The sequence below is a fragment of the Nycticebus coucang genome, chromosome 9 (assembly GCF_027406575.1).
Source record: "Nycticebus coucang isolate mNycCou1 chromosome 9, mNycCou1.pri, whole genome shotgun sequence".
In the NCBI taxonomy this organism is placed as follows: domain Eukaryota; kingdom Metazoa; phylum Chordata; class Mammalia; order Primates; family Lorisidae; genus Nycticebus; species Nycticebus coucang.
The window spans coordinates 132535522-132551980 of NC_069788.1; the positions used below are offsets into that span (position 1 = coordinate 132535522).

At 38.0% G+C, this 16459-nt stretch overlaps 1 protein-coding gene across 1 annotated transcript; it reads left to right on the forward strand.

The window, feature by feature from the left end:
* The first annotated feature begins 1839 nt into the window (after positions 1-1839).
* On the forward strand, positions 1840-2655 carry LOC128594474 (60S ribosomal protein L7-like). Its single transcript, XM_053603303.1, has one exon. The coding sequence runs from the start codon at positions 1855-1857 to the stop codon at positions 2599-2601; it is 747 nt and encodes a 248-aa protein (XP_053459278.1). The 5' UTR covers positions 1840-1854; the 3' UTR covers positions 2602-2655.
* Positions 2656-16459: the final 13804 nt, after the last annotated feature.

Sequence of the window (16459 nt, forward strand, 5' to 3'; positions counted from 1 at the left end):
TTTTTGTTGCAGTTCGGCCGGGGCCGGGTTTGAACCCGCCACCCTCGGTATATGGGGCCGGCGCCTTACCGACCGAGCCACAGGCACCGCCCTACATTTTCACTTTCTTTCTCTACTAGCCAGACTTTCATTTTACCAATATGTTCACATTTTGGTAACATACAAAAATCAGTCTCATATATGTTTCTCTCTCTTTTCCCATTGACCTTAGCTACTTAAGTTACTTTCCTTTTATACCAATTTTCATTTTTTTAACAAATATTCTAAATTGCTTTTGACTCCACTTCCTATTTTCTTACCTGTTAACCCCTTATGAACTAAGTTCTGCCCTTATTCCTCTACTAATCTGTGGATGTAGAGGTTCTACTTTCCAAATCTATTGGCATAATTTTGTTTTCTTTATCTGGGAAATTCATGACCCTTCAAACAAACCTGTTATCTTGAAATGTACTCCTTTGGTTCTCCTTCTTCCCTGATGTTTTTTACTAACATCTTATTTTATTCTTGGCACCTACAAACACTATAAGAATGAGTAGCGATTAATGACGAAGACCACTCTAACAGTGACTGACAGAAACTACTTCCCACAGCAGTATTTTCAACCTTTTTTATCTCCTGGCACACACACTTGAACCTATAGTTAAACTTCAATGGCACACTTAACTTACGTTGATCAAAAAAAGAGTAAAAAAAAAAAAAAAGAACATATTTACTGTGCTTTGATCTTTCAAAAATAATTTAATTTATGATCTTTAAAAATTTTGGTGACACGCCTAAGAGCCTCTCATGGCAGACTGGTTGAAAATCACTATACTACAGTCATTACTAGTAACGAATCATTTGTCTTTACAACAACCCAATGAGGCAGGTGGTCCTGCCTTTCCCATGATGAAATTGAGTTACATTAAGGTTAACTAACCTGTTCACGTTGACACCACCAGGAAGTGGCCAGTTGTGATTTGAGCCCACAGAGTTTGGCTTTGTAAATATGTGAAAACCTAGTTGGGATTATCATTTCCAATAATTTGTAGATAACCTCACTTGCATATTTTAAAATTCAACTTATCAAAAGATAAAAATTTTAAGCCACATACCTACTCAATCTGTTTTCTCCTCCTGACTTTGATTTAATTGAAATGCCATTATTTCTGTTGCCAATTCCAAGATCTTTGATGCCAAAGATTTTCTCATCCAAGTCCTGCTCCCTCTCCAGTGATACACTCCTATTATAGTAACTTTTCTTTGCCTCTATATCTTGTTATCTCTAAATTACTTTATATACTGCAATAAAATTTATTGTTCCAAGATATAACTTTAATCATGTCACTCCCTTTCTTGCTCCTTCTTTGATGGCTCACCATTTTCTTAACGAATTGAGAAACATTTGTCATTTAGTAAGAATCTAAGCCTTTCTTTATTCCAGCCTCCCCAGACTTAATGTCCTCAAATATATGCATGATGTGGTCAGTTTTCCCAAATGCATGCCCTTTTTCTACATTCATACCTTTACTTATGCTGTATCCTTTTTCTGTACTTTCCCCTATGGGTAGCTTTAGGTACTACATCCCTTAGATCCTATCCATCCAATCACAGGGCCACCTCTCTTTCCTTGGACCTCCAAATACAGTACAACCTCTGTAAATTGACCACCAAAGGGACTGTAACAAGCTGGTCAATCTACATAGGTGATCAACATAAGGAACCAGGCATACTTCTTTTTTTTTTTTTCCTTTTTTTTTTTTTTTAATTGTTGGGGATTCATTGAGGGTACAATAAGCCAGGTTACATTGATTGCAATTGTTAGGCAAAGTCCCTCTTGCAATCATGTCTTGCCCTCTTTTTCCGGCTGGAACCATGGCGGCTGTTGAAGAGAAGAAAAAGAAGGTTCCTGTTGTGCCAGAAACGCTTAAGAAAAAGCGAAAGAATTTCGCAGAGCTGAAGATCAAGCGTCTGAGAAAGAAGTGTGCCCAAAAGATGCTTCGAAAGGCAAGGAGGAAGCTTATCTATGAAAAAGCTAAGCATTATCATAAAGAATATAGGCAGATGTACAGAACTGAGATTCGGATGGCTAGGATGGCAAGAAAAGCTGGCAACTTCTATGTACCTGCAGAACCAAAATTGGCATTTGTCATCAGGATCAGAGGTATCAATGGTGTGAGTCCAAAGGTCCGAAAAGTGTTGCAGCTTCTTCGCCTTCGCCAGATCTTCAATGGAACTTTTGTTAAGCTCAACAAGGCTTCCATTAACATGCTGAGGATTGTAGAACCGTATATTGCATGGGGGTACCCAAATCTGAAGTCAGTAAATGAGCTAATCTACAAGCGTGGTTATGGCAAAATCAATAAGAAACGAATTGCGTTGACTGATAACAGTTTGATTGCACGATCTCTTGGTAAATATGGCATCATCTGCATGGAGGATCTGATTCATGAGATCTATACTGTTGGAAAACGCTTCAAAGAAGCAAATAACTTCTTGTGGCCCTTTAAGTTATCATCTCCACGGGGAGGGATGAAGAAAAAAACAACCCACTTTGTAGAAGGTGGAGATGCTGGTAATAGGGAAGATCAAATTAATAGGCTTATTAGAAGAATGAACTAAGGTATCTGCCCTGATTGTTTTTGTAATCTGGTCAGTTAATAAACAGTGACTGCTTTCAAAAAAAAAAAAAAAAAAAATCATGTCTTGCCCCCATAAAGTGTGACACACACCAAGGCCCCACCCACCTCTCCCCGTCCCTCTTGCATGTCCAGTCTATGAAAATTAGCTTGACTTAAGGAGATAGTCCCTGTGGAGAAGTGGTCACCTATGGAGGTTGTGCCATGTACATTACAACTGCTTTATAAAATTTATCCTATTGTGCCCTAAACATCGGTTACTTATTTTCACTCCCTTCACCACCAAAAAATGTGATGAGAGTATCTTACACATTATTTAGCCCTAGCAGAATCAAGCTTAGTTGTTCACCAATTACAGATTTTTAATAAAGATTTTTGAAGTTGAGAGATAGATTTTAAGGGAGGGTTGGCATATATCTTATCTTCAGATTAATAGATAATTTAGTAAAGATCTTCCTTTCTTCAGCACAGCTCCATAAACTGCTAGAGTGAGTTACCTGTTAGTCTTTATGCACTAAGGAAAAGGATGGTTTTACTAAGTTGTTGCCTGATATATGCAATTCTTTCAGATGCTATGTACTTTGGAATTTTAAATGCAAAGTAGAATCATGAACATTTACTGGGAATATGTGTTGGGAAATGTGAGTCATCTTGCAAATCTCCTCTGCTGTTTCTATTTAGCAAAAGTAACCCAATATATTTGGCCAGCCACATGGCCACTCTACTAAAGTGGGGCATGTCCCCAGTCACTCTTGTAGCTTGGTGTCATGTAACAAAGCCTTAGCCAATGAGATGTGAGCAGAAGTGTTGGGTAGTCCTGCTATGCAGTCTTTTTAAAAGATTGGGGACATCCTTCCTCTTCTCATTTCTTTACCCTAGATCTGTCATCACTTGGAATACAGAAAATATGGATGGAACTCTAGTAGCCATCTTGGAAAATGAGAATCAAGAGTCCATCTTGGAAAGATGAAGGAGAAAAATACAAAGGGTATGAGTCCCTGAGAGCTCTAGAACAGCCATACTAGCACCATTTTGGATAAGAAGAAAGAAGATATATAGAAGTGAAAACACTTAGCTAAGCCTACATCCTACTAAGTTGTAGAAGGCTAGAACCCCAAAGGGAGCATAATTAGCCTAGCTGCAATTTATTACATATTGCATATAATGTTGTAATTGGTAAGCTAGGTAATCATATAAAAAATAAATCTTCTCAGAACATTCGTATTCTTAGAAAGATAGAATGGGATCTTATATCTAGGGTTAGAAACGCATTCTGAAAGTGACCTGCAGAAGGAAAAATAAATCCACAAAAATTTGGGTTTAGTGAAGCTGCTATGATAAAAAAACAGTCCTGGTTCAAATAATTTATAATTCTGGAAGAAGTCTGAATAGTAATTAAATGTTTTTTTGCAGTTTCTGGCTGGTGCTGGGTTTGAACCCACCATCTCCGGCATATGGGGCCGGCGCCCTACTCCTTTGAGCCTGTAATTAAATGTTTTTAAAAGGCCCAAATATTGATTTGTTACTTCTTACCTCTCTATTTTGAAACGAGATGATTAGGAACATTCCAAGATATTAACTTTGTGTGTTGCTTATTTTGAAGATAATTATCTAAAAATTCATAGATATAAAACAACACTTTAGGTTTATACAAATTGAAATTAACAACAAACATGTTTTATTTATCCTGTAGTTGTTTGCAAAGAGAAACAGGATGACCTATTTTTTTTTTTACATTACTGAGATTTTCGAATAAAAGAATATGCCCAATTCAAATTACCATCATATTCTTAACAGTGCTTTCATGTTCAACCTATAATTTACACTTGGCAAATCTGATAAAATTATAATCTGATCAGTGTGCCTTTTCTCCTTTTATTTATTTCCTTTTATTTCTGTCAAATTATAATTTACACTTGGTTTACTAGTACTCATCAAAATTTGTCTCTTATAAGAAATAACCTAACTTCAAAGATCTTTCATGTAGTAGACGTCATCATGGTTTATTTATTACAAATTATCTTTCAATTGAACAGTATTTAAACTGAGAAAAAAAACTTATTTATTTTCTCAGGTCAAAAAAAAACTTCATAGCAAAAATATCTTCCTCTGCAAAGGAAAGAAGTGTGACATTTTTAATTTTTTTAAAGAGTATGATTATGATAAAGCAAAGGGCTATAGTCTAATAACTAGAGCTCACTTGTGTTCATTGTATCAAACTCTTTTTCTGTAATTCTAACTCTGGAAGCTGAAGATGCTTTTATAAAACTGTTGTCATGACAACAAAATCCCCTAAGAAGTAATGCAAGTCTGCACGCGGAGGAAGAATTCATGACATGATTTAACAGAAAGATGCTTCCACTACCCGCTGCACCTGCATTTTTCAGCTTGTCTATTGTTTGCTTATATTTTTTAATATCTAACACAATTTTCGCCCCATATACCTCTTTAATAAATATACTAAGATTAGCAGTTATTACTGGTTTTCCTGTACCCACTGTCATTTATAATAAGAAAGGGGGTTACTAACATTAGTCAATCTTTATAAGTTATAAAAATATTTTACTAGGTCACTTATCCTTGATTTTATCTGAAGAATCTCCTTTAAAAATCCTCTAATAGATTTATCTCTGAAGGAAAGTTTTGATAACTGTGGGGTGGGAAAATTTGTAAAAAATCAAAGTTTTGTTATTTAACAAAGATAAGAAAATTAAAAATAAAAAGGTAAAAATAATTTTACACAACGAAGCATACTTATTTTTGCACACACACACACAAACAGGAAAACTTCACAACCAATAGTAAAAAAAAAGAATTTTATGGTTAATTTTTTAAAAATCTTAGGCTATACACTGACAAATGAGAATACAATTGTAATAAATTAAAAAATATAAAATATAAGTGATACCTTCTTGTTTGGGAAAAAGTAAGAAAAAGAAATTATGAAAAGCTTTGGTTTGTAGCTTTTCTATGCAACGTTTCTTATTACTTTTTAGATATTTTCTTGTATAAGAGCTTCTCACTTCCTCTGGCATTTGAGGGCCTTCTCGTTTTAACCGTAAACCATCTCACCAGACCTCTCTTCCACTTGTACTGAAGTTTAATATGAATTTTGATATCTAGCTGTCTCCTTTGCTCTTGCTGAGTTAAACTCTTTATTCACTAAAGATGGCCTTCCCCACCACAGTTGTCTTCTCTCTCTCTTTTACTCAGTGCAATAAACCAATAAAAGGAAAGAAAGGCACACTGATCAGAAAGGAAGACGTTAAACTGTTCCTATATGCACATAATATGACTGTCTGTGTACATAACCTCAAGGATGCTACAAAAATACTCTTACAATGAATGAATGAGTTCAGTAAACTCACAGAATACAAGATAAGCATAAAAAATCAATTATATTTCTATACACTAGCAATATGCATGTAGAATCCAAATTGAGAACAAAACATGACTTGCAATAACTCAGAAAGAGGGAGAAATATTTAGGGGTAGGTGCAAAAAATGTGTACAGGACTTGTATCTGGCAAATTACAAAATTCCAATTAAAGATAGCAAAAAATCTCTGAATAAATGGAGATACATATTAACTATATTCATGGATCAGAAGATTCAACATAGTAGAAATGTGAATTCTCTCTAAATTAATATAAAACTTTAAGGGAATTTCTACCAAACTCTCTACAAGCTTTTATAACAGATTTTTTTTTTTTTTTTTTTTTGTAGAGACAGAGTCTCACTTTATGGCCCTCGGTAGAGTGCCGTGGCCTCACACAGCTCACAGCAACTTCCAACTCCTGGGCTTCAGTGATTCTCTTGCCTCAGCCTCCCAAGTAGCTGGGACTACAGGCGCCCGCCACAATGCCCGGCTATTTTTTGGCTGCAGTTTGGCCGGGGCTGGGTTTGAACCCATCACCCTTGGTATATGGGGCCGGCGCCCTACCGACTGAACCACAGAAAAAAATCATTTTACATGCATGAATGCAAATTATGTAACCAAAATGTGTACCCTTGTAATACTCTGCAATAAAAATTAAATTAAAAATAAATAAATTGGGTGGCGCCTGTGGCTCACTGGGGAGGGTGCCGGCCCCATATACCCAGGGTGGCAGGTTTGAACCTGGCTCTGGCCAAACCGCAACAACAACAAAATAAAATAAAAAATAAATAAATTTCAAAAATAAAAAAAGATTATATTACAACTTATATGGAAAAGCAAAAAACTAAATAAATAAAAAAATTTGAAAAATAATAACTTGGGAGAAGTTAATCTAACCAATTTTAAGTCTTATCAGCTCCAGTAGTGAAGGTCATGTGATATTGTCACAGTGGTAGACACATAAATAAAAGGCCAGATTAGGGAGGCTGATTTTTAAAATAAATCAAAGGATGAAGGATAAGATTTTCCACAAATGGTCTGAAATAACTGGACATTTATTGACAAAAAGCAAATCTCACACCTTTTACAAATACTAACTCAAAATGAGTCATAGATTTGAGGGCAAAACATAAAAATCTAAAACTTTTAAGAAGTTAACATAGAAAGAAAGTCTTCAGGACACAGGCATTCATGAAGACTTCTTAGCCACGATTCCATTTTTAAAAGTCTACAGTGTAAACATAAGCACAGTTTAAATGCCTTTGCTTTGTGAAAGATTTTGTTGAGAGGATGAAAAAGCAAGCTATCTATCGACTGGGAAATTCTACTCGTAAACCACACTTCATCAAAAGGGTCGTCCTTAGAAAACATAACACTCTCTCAGAAGTCAACAGTAAAAAATAAAAATCAATTGGAAAAATGGCAAGTGCACGAAGAGAAATTTTCCTGAAAGGGGCATATGAGAATGTGTTTAACAGCACAAGGCATCAGGGAAGTCAACGGTAAAAAATAAAAATCAATTGGAAAAATGGCAAGTGCACAAAGAGAAATTTTCCTGAAAGGGGCATATGAGAATGTGTTTAACAGCACAAGGCATCAGGGATGTGCAAGTTAAGGCCACCTTACGCACCTGTTAGAACAGCTCAGGTTGAAAACAGTGGCAATTCCAAATGCTAGGGGAAACTTCATCTCTCACACGCTGCCAGTGGGAGTGTAAGATGATACAGTCTTTCCACAAACCAAGTTGTTTTCTAAAACACCAAACGTACCATTTGGCGTATGATTCGGCAAGTCAACCTCCTGAACTTAATGGCAAATGAGACTAATGTTCCACTAGAAACCTATCCATAATTGTTCACAGAAGCCTTATTTAACCTAGAAGCGACCAAAATGCTCCTCAACGGTGGCACAAACTGTGGCACAGCCACTCTGTGGACACTGTGCTACCATAAGAAAGAATAAGCTGTTGACACACAGCAACTGACATGTGTCCTGATGGCATTATGCTGCGTGGAAAGGGCCAGTACTCAACAGCCACATATGGTGTGGGTTCATTTACATAAAATTTTTAAGTGACAAAATTATAGGAATGGAAACAAATTTACAGTGTTCAGGTCTTGGGGGCAGTGGAGAAGGGCAGGGAGGAGGGTGTTATTAGAACGTGTTAGTACAAGGATGAGCTTTGTGGTTACAGAACAGTTTCGTGTTTTGATTGCAGAGGCGGCTACACAAACCTACCCATGCAATAAAATACCTTTAATACTATAAATGCACACTGGACCAAGTTCAGATTCCTCAAGTTGGTATTGTACTACAATTAGGTAAAATGTGACCTTGGAGGATGTGAAGTGAAGGTTGCAAGGGACCTCTCTCTACTACCTTATACATCTATAATTATTTCAAAACAAAAAGTTTAATAAAAAGAGTGTTTAAAAGTATTGTTAAAATTTTATAGGTGTTCTTTGAATTGAAAAGATGGTCCAAGCCTTTGCTTCTTACCCCACTCCAGAAAGGATAATACTAAACAATGGCAAATTCCACTGACTAATTATTTGCCATACTTGTGACTGTCTGGAATTCACAATATTCCCCAAAGCTAGAAAATAAAATGGTACATCTCTGTTCCTACAGACCACATATTTTTCATCTGGTTTCCATCCTGTGAAATAACATGGTCTCCATAAACTTCAAGTTTTAAACCAACTAAAAATAGACTCTAAGGAAAAAATAAAGCTTAGGAAATATGGAAAATGTATACATCTATGCTCAGAAGAATTAAACCGTCAGATCTGGAGGATGGTATAATCACTTTACCATCCTTCAGTTCTCTTGAACTGGGGCAGGGTGTACTCTTAATAATCTTCAGCCACATACTCTTGACCTTCAGCCACGTACTCTTGACCTTCAGCCACATCACTGAGACACAGGAGTGGCGCGCTCTGTCCTCTAGCTTTCCCACTCCTGGCTCAGTACCCAGGAGAACACAAACTGGTATACACCAGACCACCAGTGTCCACATTTGGAAGTTTGAGGAGGATGCTTACCACAGTCAATATTTTCTCTGCATTCTCACCCCATTGCTCCCACTTGTACTCAACTCCTTATATTATCTGTTTACCTCTCAGCCTCCTACCCTAAATTGCAAGCTTCTTTGAAGGCAAGATCTCTCTCTCTCCCTCTCTCTCCCCCTCTGTAACTCTCTCTTTCTAGAGATAGTAGTTTAGTAAGAATCTAATGCACGTTTGTAAAATTAAAGGAGTTATACATATATAGTATTGATAATTCTACACATTCTGTAACGTTATTAGCATCATACCAGAATATACAATGTTGACATCTCTACTTTATTTTTTTTTATTAAATCATAGCTGTGTACATTAATACAATCATGGGGCACCATGCACTGGTTTTATAGACCATTTGACACATTTTCATGACACTGGTTAACATAGCATTCCTGGCATTTTCTTAGTTATTGTGTTAAGAAATTTATATTCTACATTTACTAAGTTTCACATGTACCTTGTAAGATGCACCACAGGTGTAATCCCACCAATCACCCTCCCTCCACCCATCCTCTCCCCCTCCCTCCCCTCCCTCTCCCCCTTCCCCATATTCTTAAATTATAACTGGGTTATAGCTTTGATATGAAAGTCACACATTAGTTTCAGAGTAGGGCTGAGTACATTGGATACTTTTCTTCCACTCTTGAGATACTTTACTAAGAAGAATATGTTCCAGCTCCATCCCTGTGAACATGAAAGAGGTAAAGTCTCCATCTTTCTTTAAGGCTGCATAATATTCCATGGTGTACATATACCACAATTTATTAATCCATTTGTGGATCGATGGGCACTTGGGCTTTTTCCATGACTCAGCAATTATGAATTAGGCTGCAATAAACATTCTGGTGCAAATATCGTTGTTATAATGTGATTTTTGGTCTTCTGTGTATATACCTAGTAGAGGAATTATAGGATTGAATGGCAGATCTATTTTTAGATCTCTAAGTGTTCTCCAAACATCTTTCCAAAAGGAATGTATTAACTTGCATTCCCACCAGCATTGTAGAAGTGTTCCCTTTTCTCCACATCCACGCCAACATCTCTGGTCTTGGGATTTTGTGATATGGACTAATTTTACTGGAGTTAAACGACATCTCAAAGTAGTTTTGATTTTAATTTATCTGATGATTAAGGATGATGAGCATTTTTTTCATATGTCTGTAGGCCATGCGCCTGTCTTCTTCAGAGAAGTTTCTCTTCAAGTCCCTTGCCCAGCCTGTGATGGGATCACTTGTTCTTTTCTTGCTTATACGTTTGAATTCTCTGTGGATTCCGGTTATTAAACCTTTGTCAGAGACATAACCTGAAAATTTCTTCTCCCATTCTGAGGGCTGTTTGCTTGCTTTACTTACTGTGTTCTTGGCTGTGCAGAAGCTTTTTAGTTTGATCAGGTCCCAGAACTGTATTTTTGAAGCTGCTTCAATTGCCCAGGGGGTCCACCTCATAAAATGCTCGCCCAGACCAATTTCTTCAAGAGTTTTCCCTGCACTCTTTTCTAGTATTTTTATAGTTATATGTCTTAAGTTTAAATCTTTAATCCAGTGAGAGTCTATCTTAGTTAATGGTGAAAGGGGTGGGTCCAGTTTCAGTCTTCTACAAGTCGCCAGCCAGTTCATCCAGCACAATTTGTTAAACAGGGGATATTTTCCCCACTGAATGTTTTTAATTGGCTTGTCAAACATCAAATAAACGTAAGTGGCTGGATTAATCTCTTGGTTCTCTGTTCTATTCCATACATCTACCTCTCTGGTTTTGTGCCAGTGCCATGCTGTTTTGATCGCTATTGATTTATAGTATAGTCTGAGGTCTGGTAGCATGACTCCTCCTGCTTTGTTTTAATTTCTGCGTAATATCTTGGCTAGTCGAGGTTTTTTCTGATTCCATATAAAACAAAGTATTATTTTTTTCAAGATCTTTAAAGTATGACAGTGGCGCTTTCATAGGAATTGCATTAAAATTGTGTATTGCTTTGGGTAGTATGGACATTTTAACAATGTTGATTCTTCCCAGCCATGAGCATGGTATGTTTTTCCATTTGTTAACATTTTCAGCGATTTCTTTCCTTAGAGTTTCATAGTTCTCTTTATAGAGATCTTTCACATTCTTTGTTAGATAAATTCCCAAATATTTCATCTTCTTTGGCACTACTGTGAATGGGGTAGAGTCCTTAACTGTTTTTTCAACTTGACTATTGTTGGTATATATAAAGGCTACCAATTTATGAGTGTTGATTTTGTAACCTGAGATGCTGCTGTATTCCTTGATCATTCTAAGAGTTTTGTAGTAGAATCCCTGGTGTTTTCCAGATATACAATCATATCATCTGTGAAGAGCGAAAGTTTGATCTCTTCTGACCCTATATGGATACCCTTGATCGCCTTTTCTTCCCTAATTGCGGTGGCTAAAACTTCCATTACATGGTTAAAGAGCAGTGGAGAAAATGGGCAGCCTTGCCTGGTTCCTGATCTAAGTGGAAATGATTTCAATTTAACTCCATTCAATACGATATTGGCTGTGGGTTTGCTGTAGATGGCCTCTATCAGTTTAAGAAATGTCCCTTCTATACCAATTTTCTTAAGTGTTCTGATCATGAAGGGATGCTGGATATTATCAAAAGCTTTTTCTGCATCAATTGAGAGAATCATATGGTCTTTGTTTCTTAATTTGTTTATGTGCTGAATTATACTTATAGATTTACTTATATTGAACCAGTCTTGAGAACCTGGGATAAAACTGACTTGGTCATGATGTATAATTTGTTTGATGTGTTGCTGGATTCTGTTTGTTAGGATCTTGTTGTATATTTTTGCATCAATATTCATTAGTGATATTGGTCTATAATTTTCTTTTCTTGTTGGGTCTTTTCCTGGTTTGGGGATCAGGGTGATGTTTGCTTCATAGAACATGTTGGGTAGTCTTCCTTCTTTTTCTACCTTTTGGAACAGGTTGAGTAATATAGGTACTAGTTCCTCTTTATAGGTTTGGTAGAATTCTGATGTGAAGCCATTTGGTCCCGGACTTTTCTTTTTAGGGAGACTTTGTATGGTTGATGCTATTTCAGAACTTGATATTGGCCTGATCAACATTTCCACTTGATTCTCGCTAAGTCTTGGAAGGTGATGTGCTTCCAAATATCGGTCAATTTCCTTCAGATTTTCATATTTCTGAGAATAAAGTTTCTTGTAATATTCATTAAGGATTTTTGGAATTTCTGAGGAGTCTGTTATTATTTCATCTTTGTCATTTCTGACTGATGAAATTAGAGATTTTACTCTTTTTTTCCTGGTTAGGTTAGCCAAAAGTTTATCTATTTTATTGACCTTTTCAAAAAACCAACTTTTTGATTTATTGATCTGTTGTATAATTCTTTTGTTTTCAATTTCATTTAATTCTGCTCTAATTTTGGTTATTTCTTTTCTTCTACTGGGTTTGAGGTTGAAATGTTCTTTCTTTTCCAGATGCTTGATATGTCCCATTAAGTTGTTAAATTCATCTCTTTCCGTTCTCTTGAGGAAGGCTTGCAGTGCTATAAATTTCCCTCTTAGGACTGCCTTTGCGGTATCCTAGAGGTTCTGATAATTCGTGTCTTCATTGTCATTTTGTTCCAAAAATTTGGCAAGTTCCTTCTTTATCTCATCTCTGACCCAGCTATCATTCAGTATAAGGTTATTTAACTTCCATGTTTTTGTATGAGTATGCAGATTCCTTTTGTTACTGAGCTTAACTTTTATTCCATGATGGTCTGAGAAGAAGCAAGGAATAATTTCTATTCCTTTAAATTTACTGAGGTTAGACTTGTGACCTAAGATGTGATTGATTTTGGAGTATGTTCCGTGGGCTGATGAGAAGTATGTGTATTCAGTTTTGTTGGGATGAAATGTTCTGTAGATGTCTTCTAAATCCAAATATTGGATGTTTAGGTTTAAATCTAAAATTTCTTTGCTCAGCTTCTTCTTTGAAGATCTATCCAACACTGTGAAAGGAGTGTTGAAATCTCTGACTATTATGGAGCTGGAGGAAATTAAGTTGCTCATTTCTGTTAGAGTTTCTCTTATAAATTGAGGTGCATTCTGGTTGGGTGCATAAATATTAATAATTTTGATCTCATCATATTGCGTATTACCCTTAACAAATATGAAGTGACCATTCTTATCCTTTCTTACTTTTGTTGGTTTAAAGCCTATTGTGTCTGCAAATAGAATTGCAACACTTGCTTTTTTCTGATTACCATTTGCCTGAAATATGGATGAGCATCCTTTAACCCTGAGTCTATATTTATCTTTTAAGGTAAGATGTGATTCTTACCTTAAAATTCTTACCTTGTATGCAGCAAATATCTTGCCTGAGTTTTTGTATCCAGTCAGCCAACCTGTGCCTCTTTAGAGGTCAGTTTAAGCCATTCACATTAATGGAGAATATTGATAAGTCTGGTAAAATTTGGGGTGTCGAGTTTTTCAAAAGTCCAGTGGACATTTTTAATCCTTTTGCCACTGTGGAAGTTCAAGTTTGATCAAAAGTTTCTGAGTGAGTTTACTTTTGTGGTAGAGGATTGGGCTGGTTATTATGGAGGATCGGTCTGAGAATATCCTGAACAGCTGGTTTGGTTATGGCAAATTTCTTCAACATATGAATGTCATTAAAGTATTTAATTTCTCCATCATAAATGAAACTCAGTTTAGCTGATACAGGATATGGGGTTGAAAGTTATTTTGTTTTAGGAGATTAAAAGTCGATGACCACCCTCTTATGGCTTGAAAAGTTTCAGCAGAGAGATCTGAAGTCATTCTTCCCTTTGTAGGTAATGGATTTCTTATGTCTGGCTGCTTTCAGAATTTTCTCCTTCATATTAACTTTAGTGAAGTTAATTATGATATACCTGGGGGATGTCTTATTTGGGTTGAGTCATGCTGGGGTTCTTAAAGTGTCTGCTATCTGAATTTCAGAATCTCTTGCCATGTCTGGAAAATTCTCTTTCATATTTCATGGAGAAAGGCCTCTGTGCCTTGAGAAGCCACTTCATCACTTTCAGTGATTCCAATGAGGCAGATATTAGCCTTCTTCAAATTATGCCAGAGCTTTCTGAGAGAATGATCCATTTTTCTTCTCCTTTTCTTTTTGTCTTTGAGAGTTTAGGAGTGTTCAAAAGCTTTGTCTTCAATGTCAGAAATCTTTTCTTTTGCTTGTTCCAGTCTGTTACTGAGGGATTCTACTGTATTTTTCAGATCTTTGAGGGCTGCAAATTCTTGCTTCAGCATATCAAAGTCTTTGGTAGTTTTGTCTTTAAATTTTTTTTCTTTTTTCTTTTTTTTTTTTTTTTTTGCAGAGACAGAGTCTCACTTTATGGCCCTCGGTAGAGTGCCGTGGCCTCCCACAGCTCACAGCAACCTCCAACTCCTGGGCTTAGGTGATTCTCTTGCCTCAGCCTCCCGAGTAGCTGGGACTACAGGCGCCCGCCACAACACCCAGCTATTTTTTGGTTGCAGTTTGGCCGGGGCCGGGCTTGAACCCGTCACCCTCGGTATATGGGGCCGGCGCCTTACCGACTGAGCCACAGGCGCCGCCCTAAATTTTTTTAAATTCTTGAGAGAACTTTTGAATTTCTCCTCGAATTTCTAATTCTGACTTTTGAATTGCTCCTCAAATTTCTAATTCCAAATTTTCCTCCATTCTATTAATGTTGTTTGCAATCCAAATTCTGAATTTGATTTCTGACATCTCGGCCAGCTGTTTATTAATGGGATCTTCAGTTTCATCTGCCATATCTTTCCTTGGCGGGGGGGTTGATCTAGTCTGGTTATTTATGTTACCAGAGTTTTTCCACTGAATCTGCCCCATGATTATTTGACACTGTTTGACTTTTCCCCTGAAGCTTTGTTGAAGACTCATACAGTGCTATGACCTGAGAAACTGGGGACTGTTTGGTGTGGTGGGGCTCAGTGGCTCTGTCTTGTTTTCAGCTGGTCTCTGTCTGACCCTAGTGAAACACTTACTGTGGGTTGAAGTCTGAGCTGTGGAGAAATACCAGAAATTAAGTCACCTGCCCCACACTGGTAACAATTGGAAAAGGAAAATCAAACCTTCCTACAACCACATACCCGGAGTACCACTTGGATAGTCCTTGGGTGATTTTCTCAGTTCAAAAGGTCCAAATCAATTGTCTCACTCAGCACCTGTGTCAGGTGGGAGAGTTTAAAAGATCTCTGGCAAGTAGATCACAGGGGTCTGCTGACAACTCAAATGTGACTTGCCCTGGTGCTCCATGAAGTCAGGAGGACCCACTCAGCAAATAGATTAGTCTGGGAAGGTTGATGCCTTCTTCTCCATTTTGCACCTCTGTCACACCCAGTCACTGATAACCCCGCAGGGCTGTGACCCAGTTGCCTCCAATGAGCAGATACTCCAGGTGTTTGTACCTGCCTGAATCACAAGGAAATCTATGTCTGCTCAGCCAGGCCGCTGCTCTCTGCCTCTATCCAACAGGGAGAGGTGAGGCCTGACAACCTCTGGCGCTTGATGGAGGGGCGGGTGTTCACTCAGTTCCAGCCCCACCCCTGATTGATATTCCTGACAAGACAGAACAACTTTGCAGGAATTTGTTTCTGTCCCTGCTAAATTTCCCTGCAGAAGAGAAGCTGTTTTGAGTTCCCAGAACCTGTGCCTCAGGCCCTGTCTTTGTTCCTGCAGGTTTGTATTCGGTTACCTGTCAGTTCTAGCCTCCTGCCTTCCTTTGTCTATACGTTAACGATCCCCTGAGGGCCAGGTGTGTCTTAGACTCAGTAAAGCGTTCCTCTGGGTCAGCCCCACCCTGGGAATCTCCTGGCTCTGAGCGTGCATTTTCCACCCAGGCCGGTACCGCCTCAGGCAAACCCTTTACTCACAGGGCCTGCGTTTCCATCCCAGATATGTTCTGTGGTGGTTACCATCTGAGAAGATGCCCAGCCTCCTCTGGCTGCCCAGAGAGACAGGGGGTGTGTTTTCGGAATGTCCAGGTGTGAGCCCTATTGTTGCCCCAAATGTCTGCTGCTCTGTGCCTCGGGCACCACCACTCCAGTGTAGTTCCCTCTCAGCCGACCATCCTATCCTCAGTCCCGTGCCGCAGAATCAGCACTGACCAGCTGCAGTGCAGGCCCTGTCCACACCCCTCAAGAAATCGCCCAAGAATCTGGACTCATGGGGGACAGGCTTCTAGACCTCAGAGTGAATGGAGGGGAGTGTTGGGAGCTCAGAATTGCAGGTAGAGAATACATACAGTTTTACACAGTTTTATGCCTGGCAGGAGAATGCCATGGCACCCTAGTAGGGGAGGTAGGTCCAGTTTTTATAGGGTCTCTCCCATGGAGTGTAGTGGGAGGACCTTTGAACTCTGCTCGTTTGTTTGTGGGGCACTCCGAGCTATT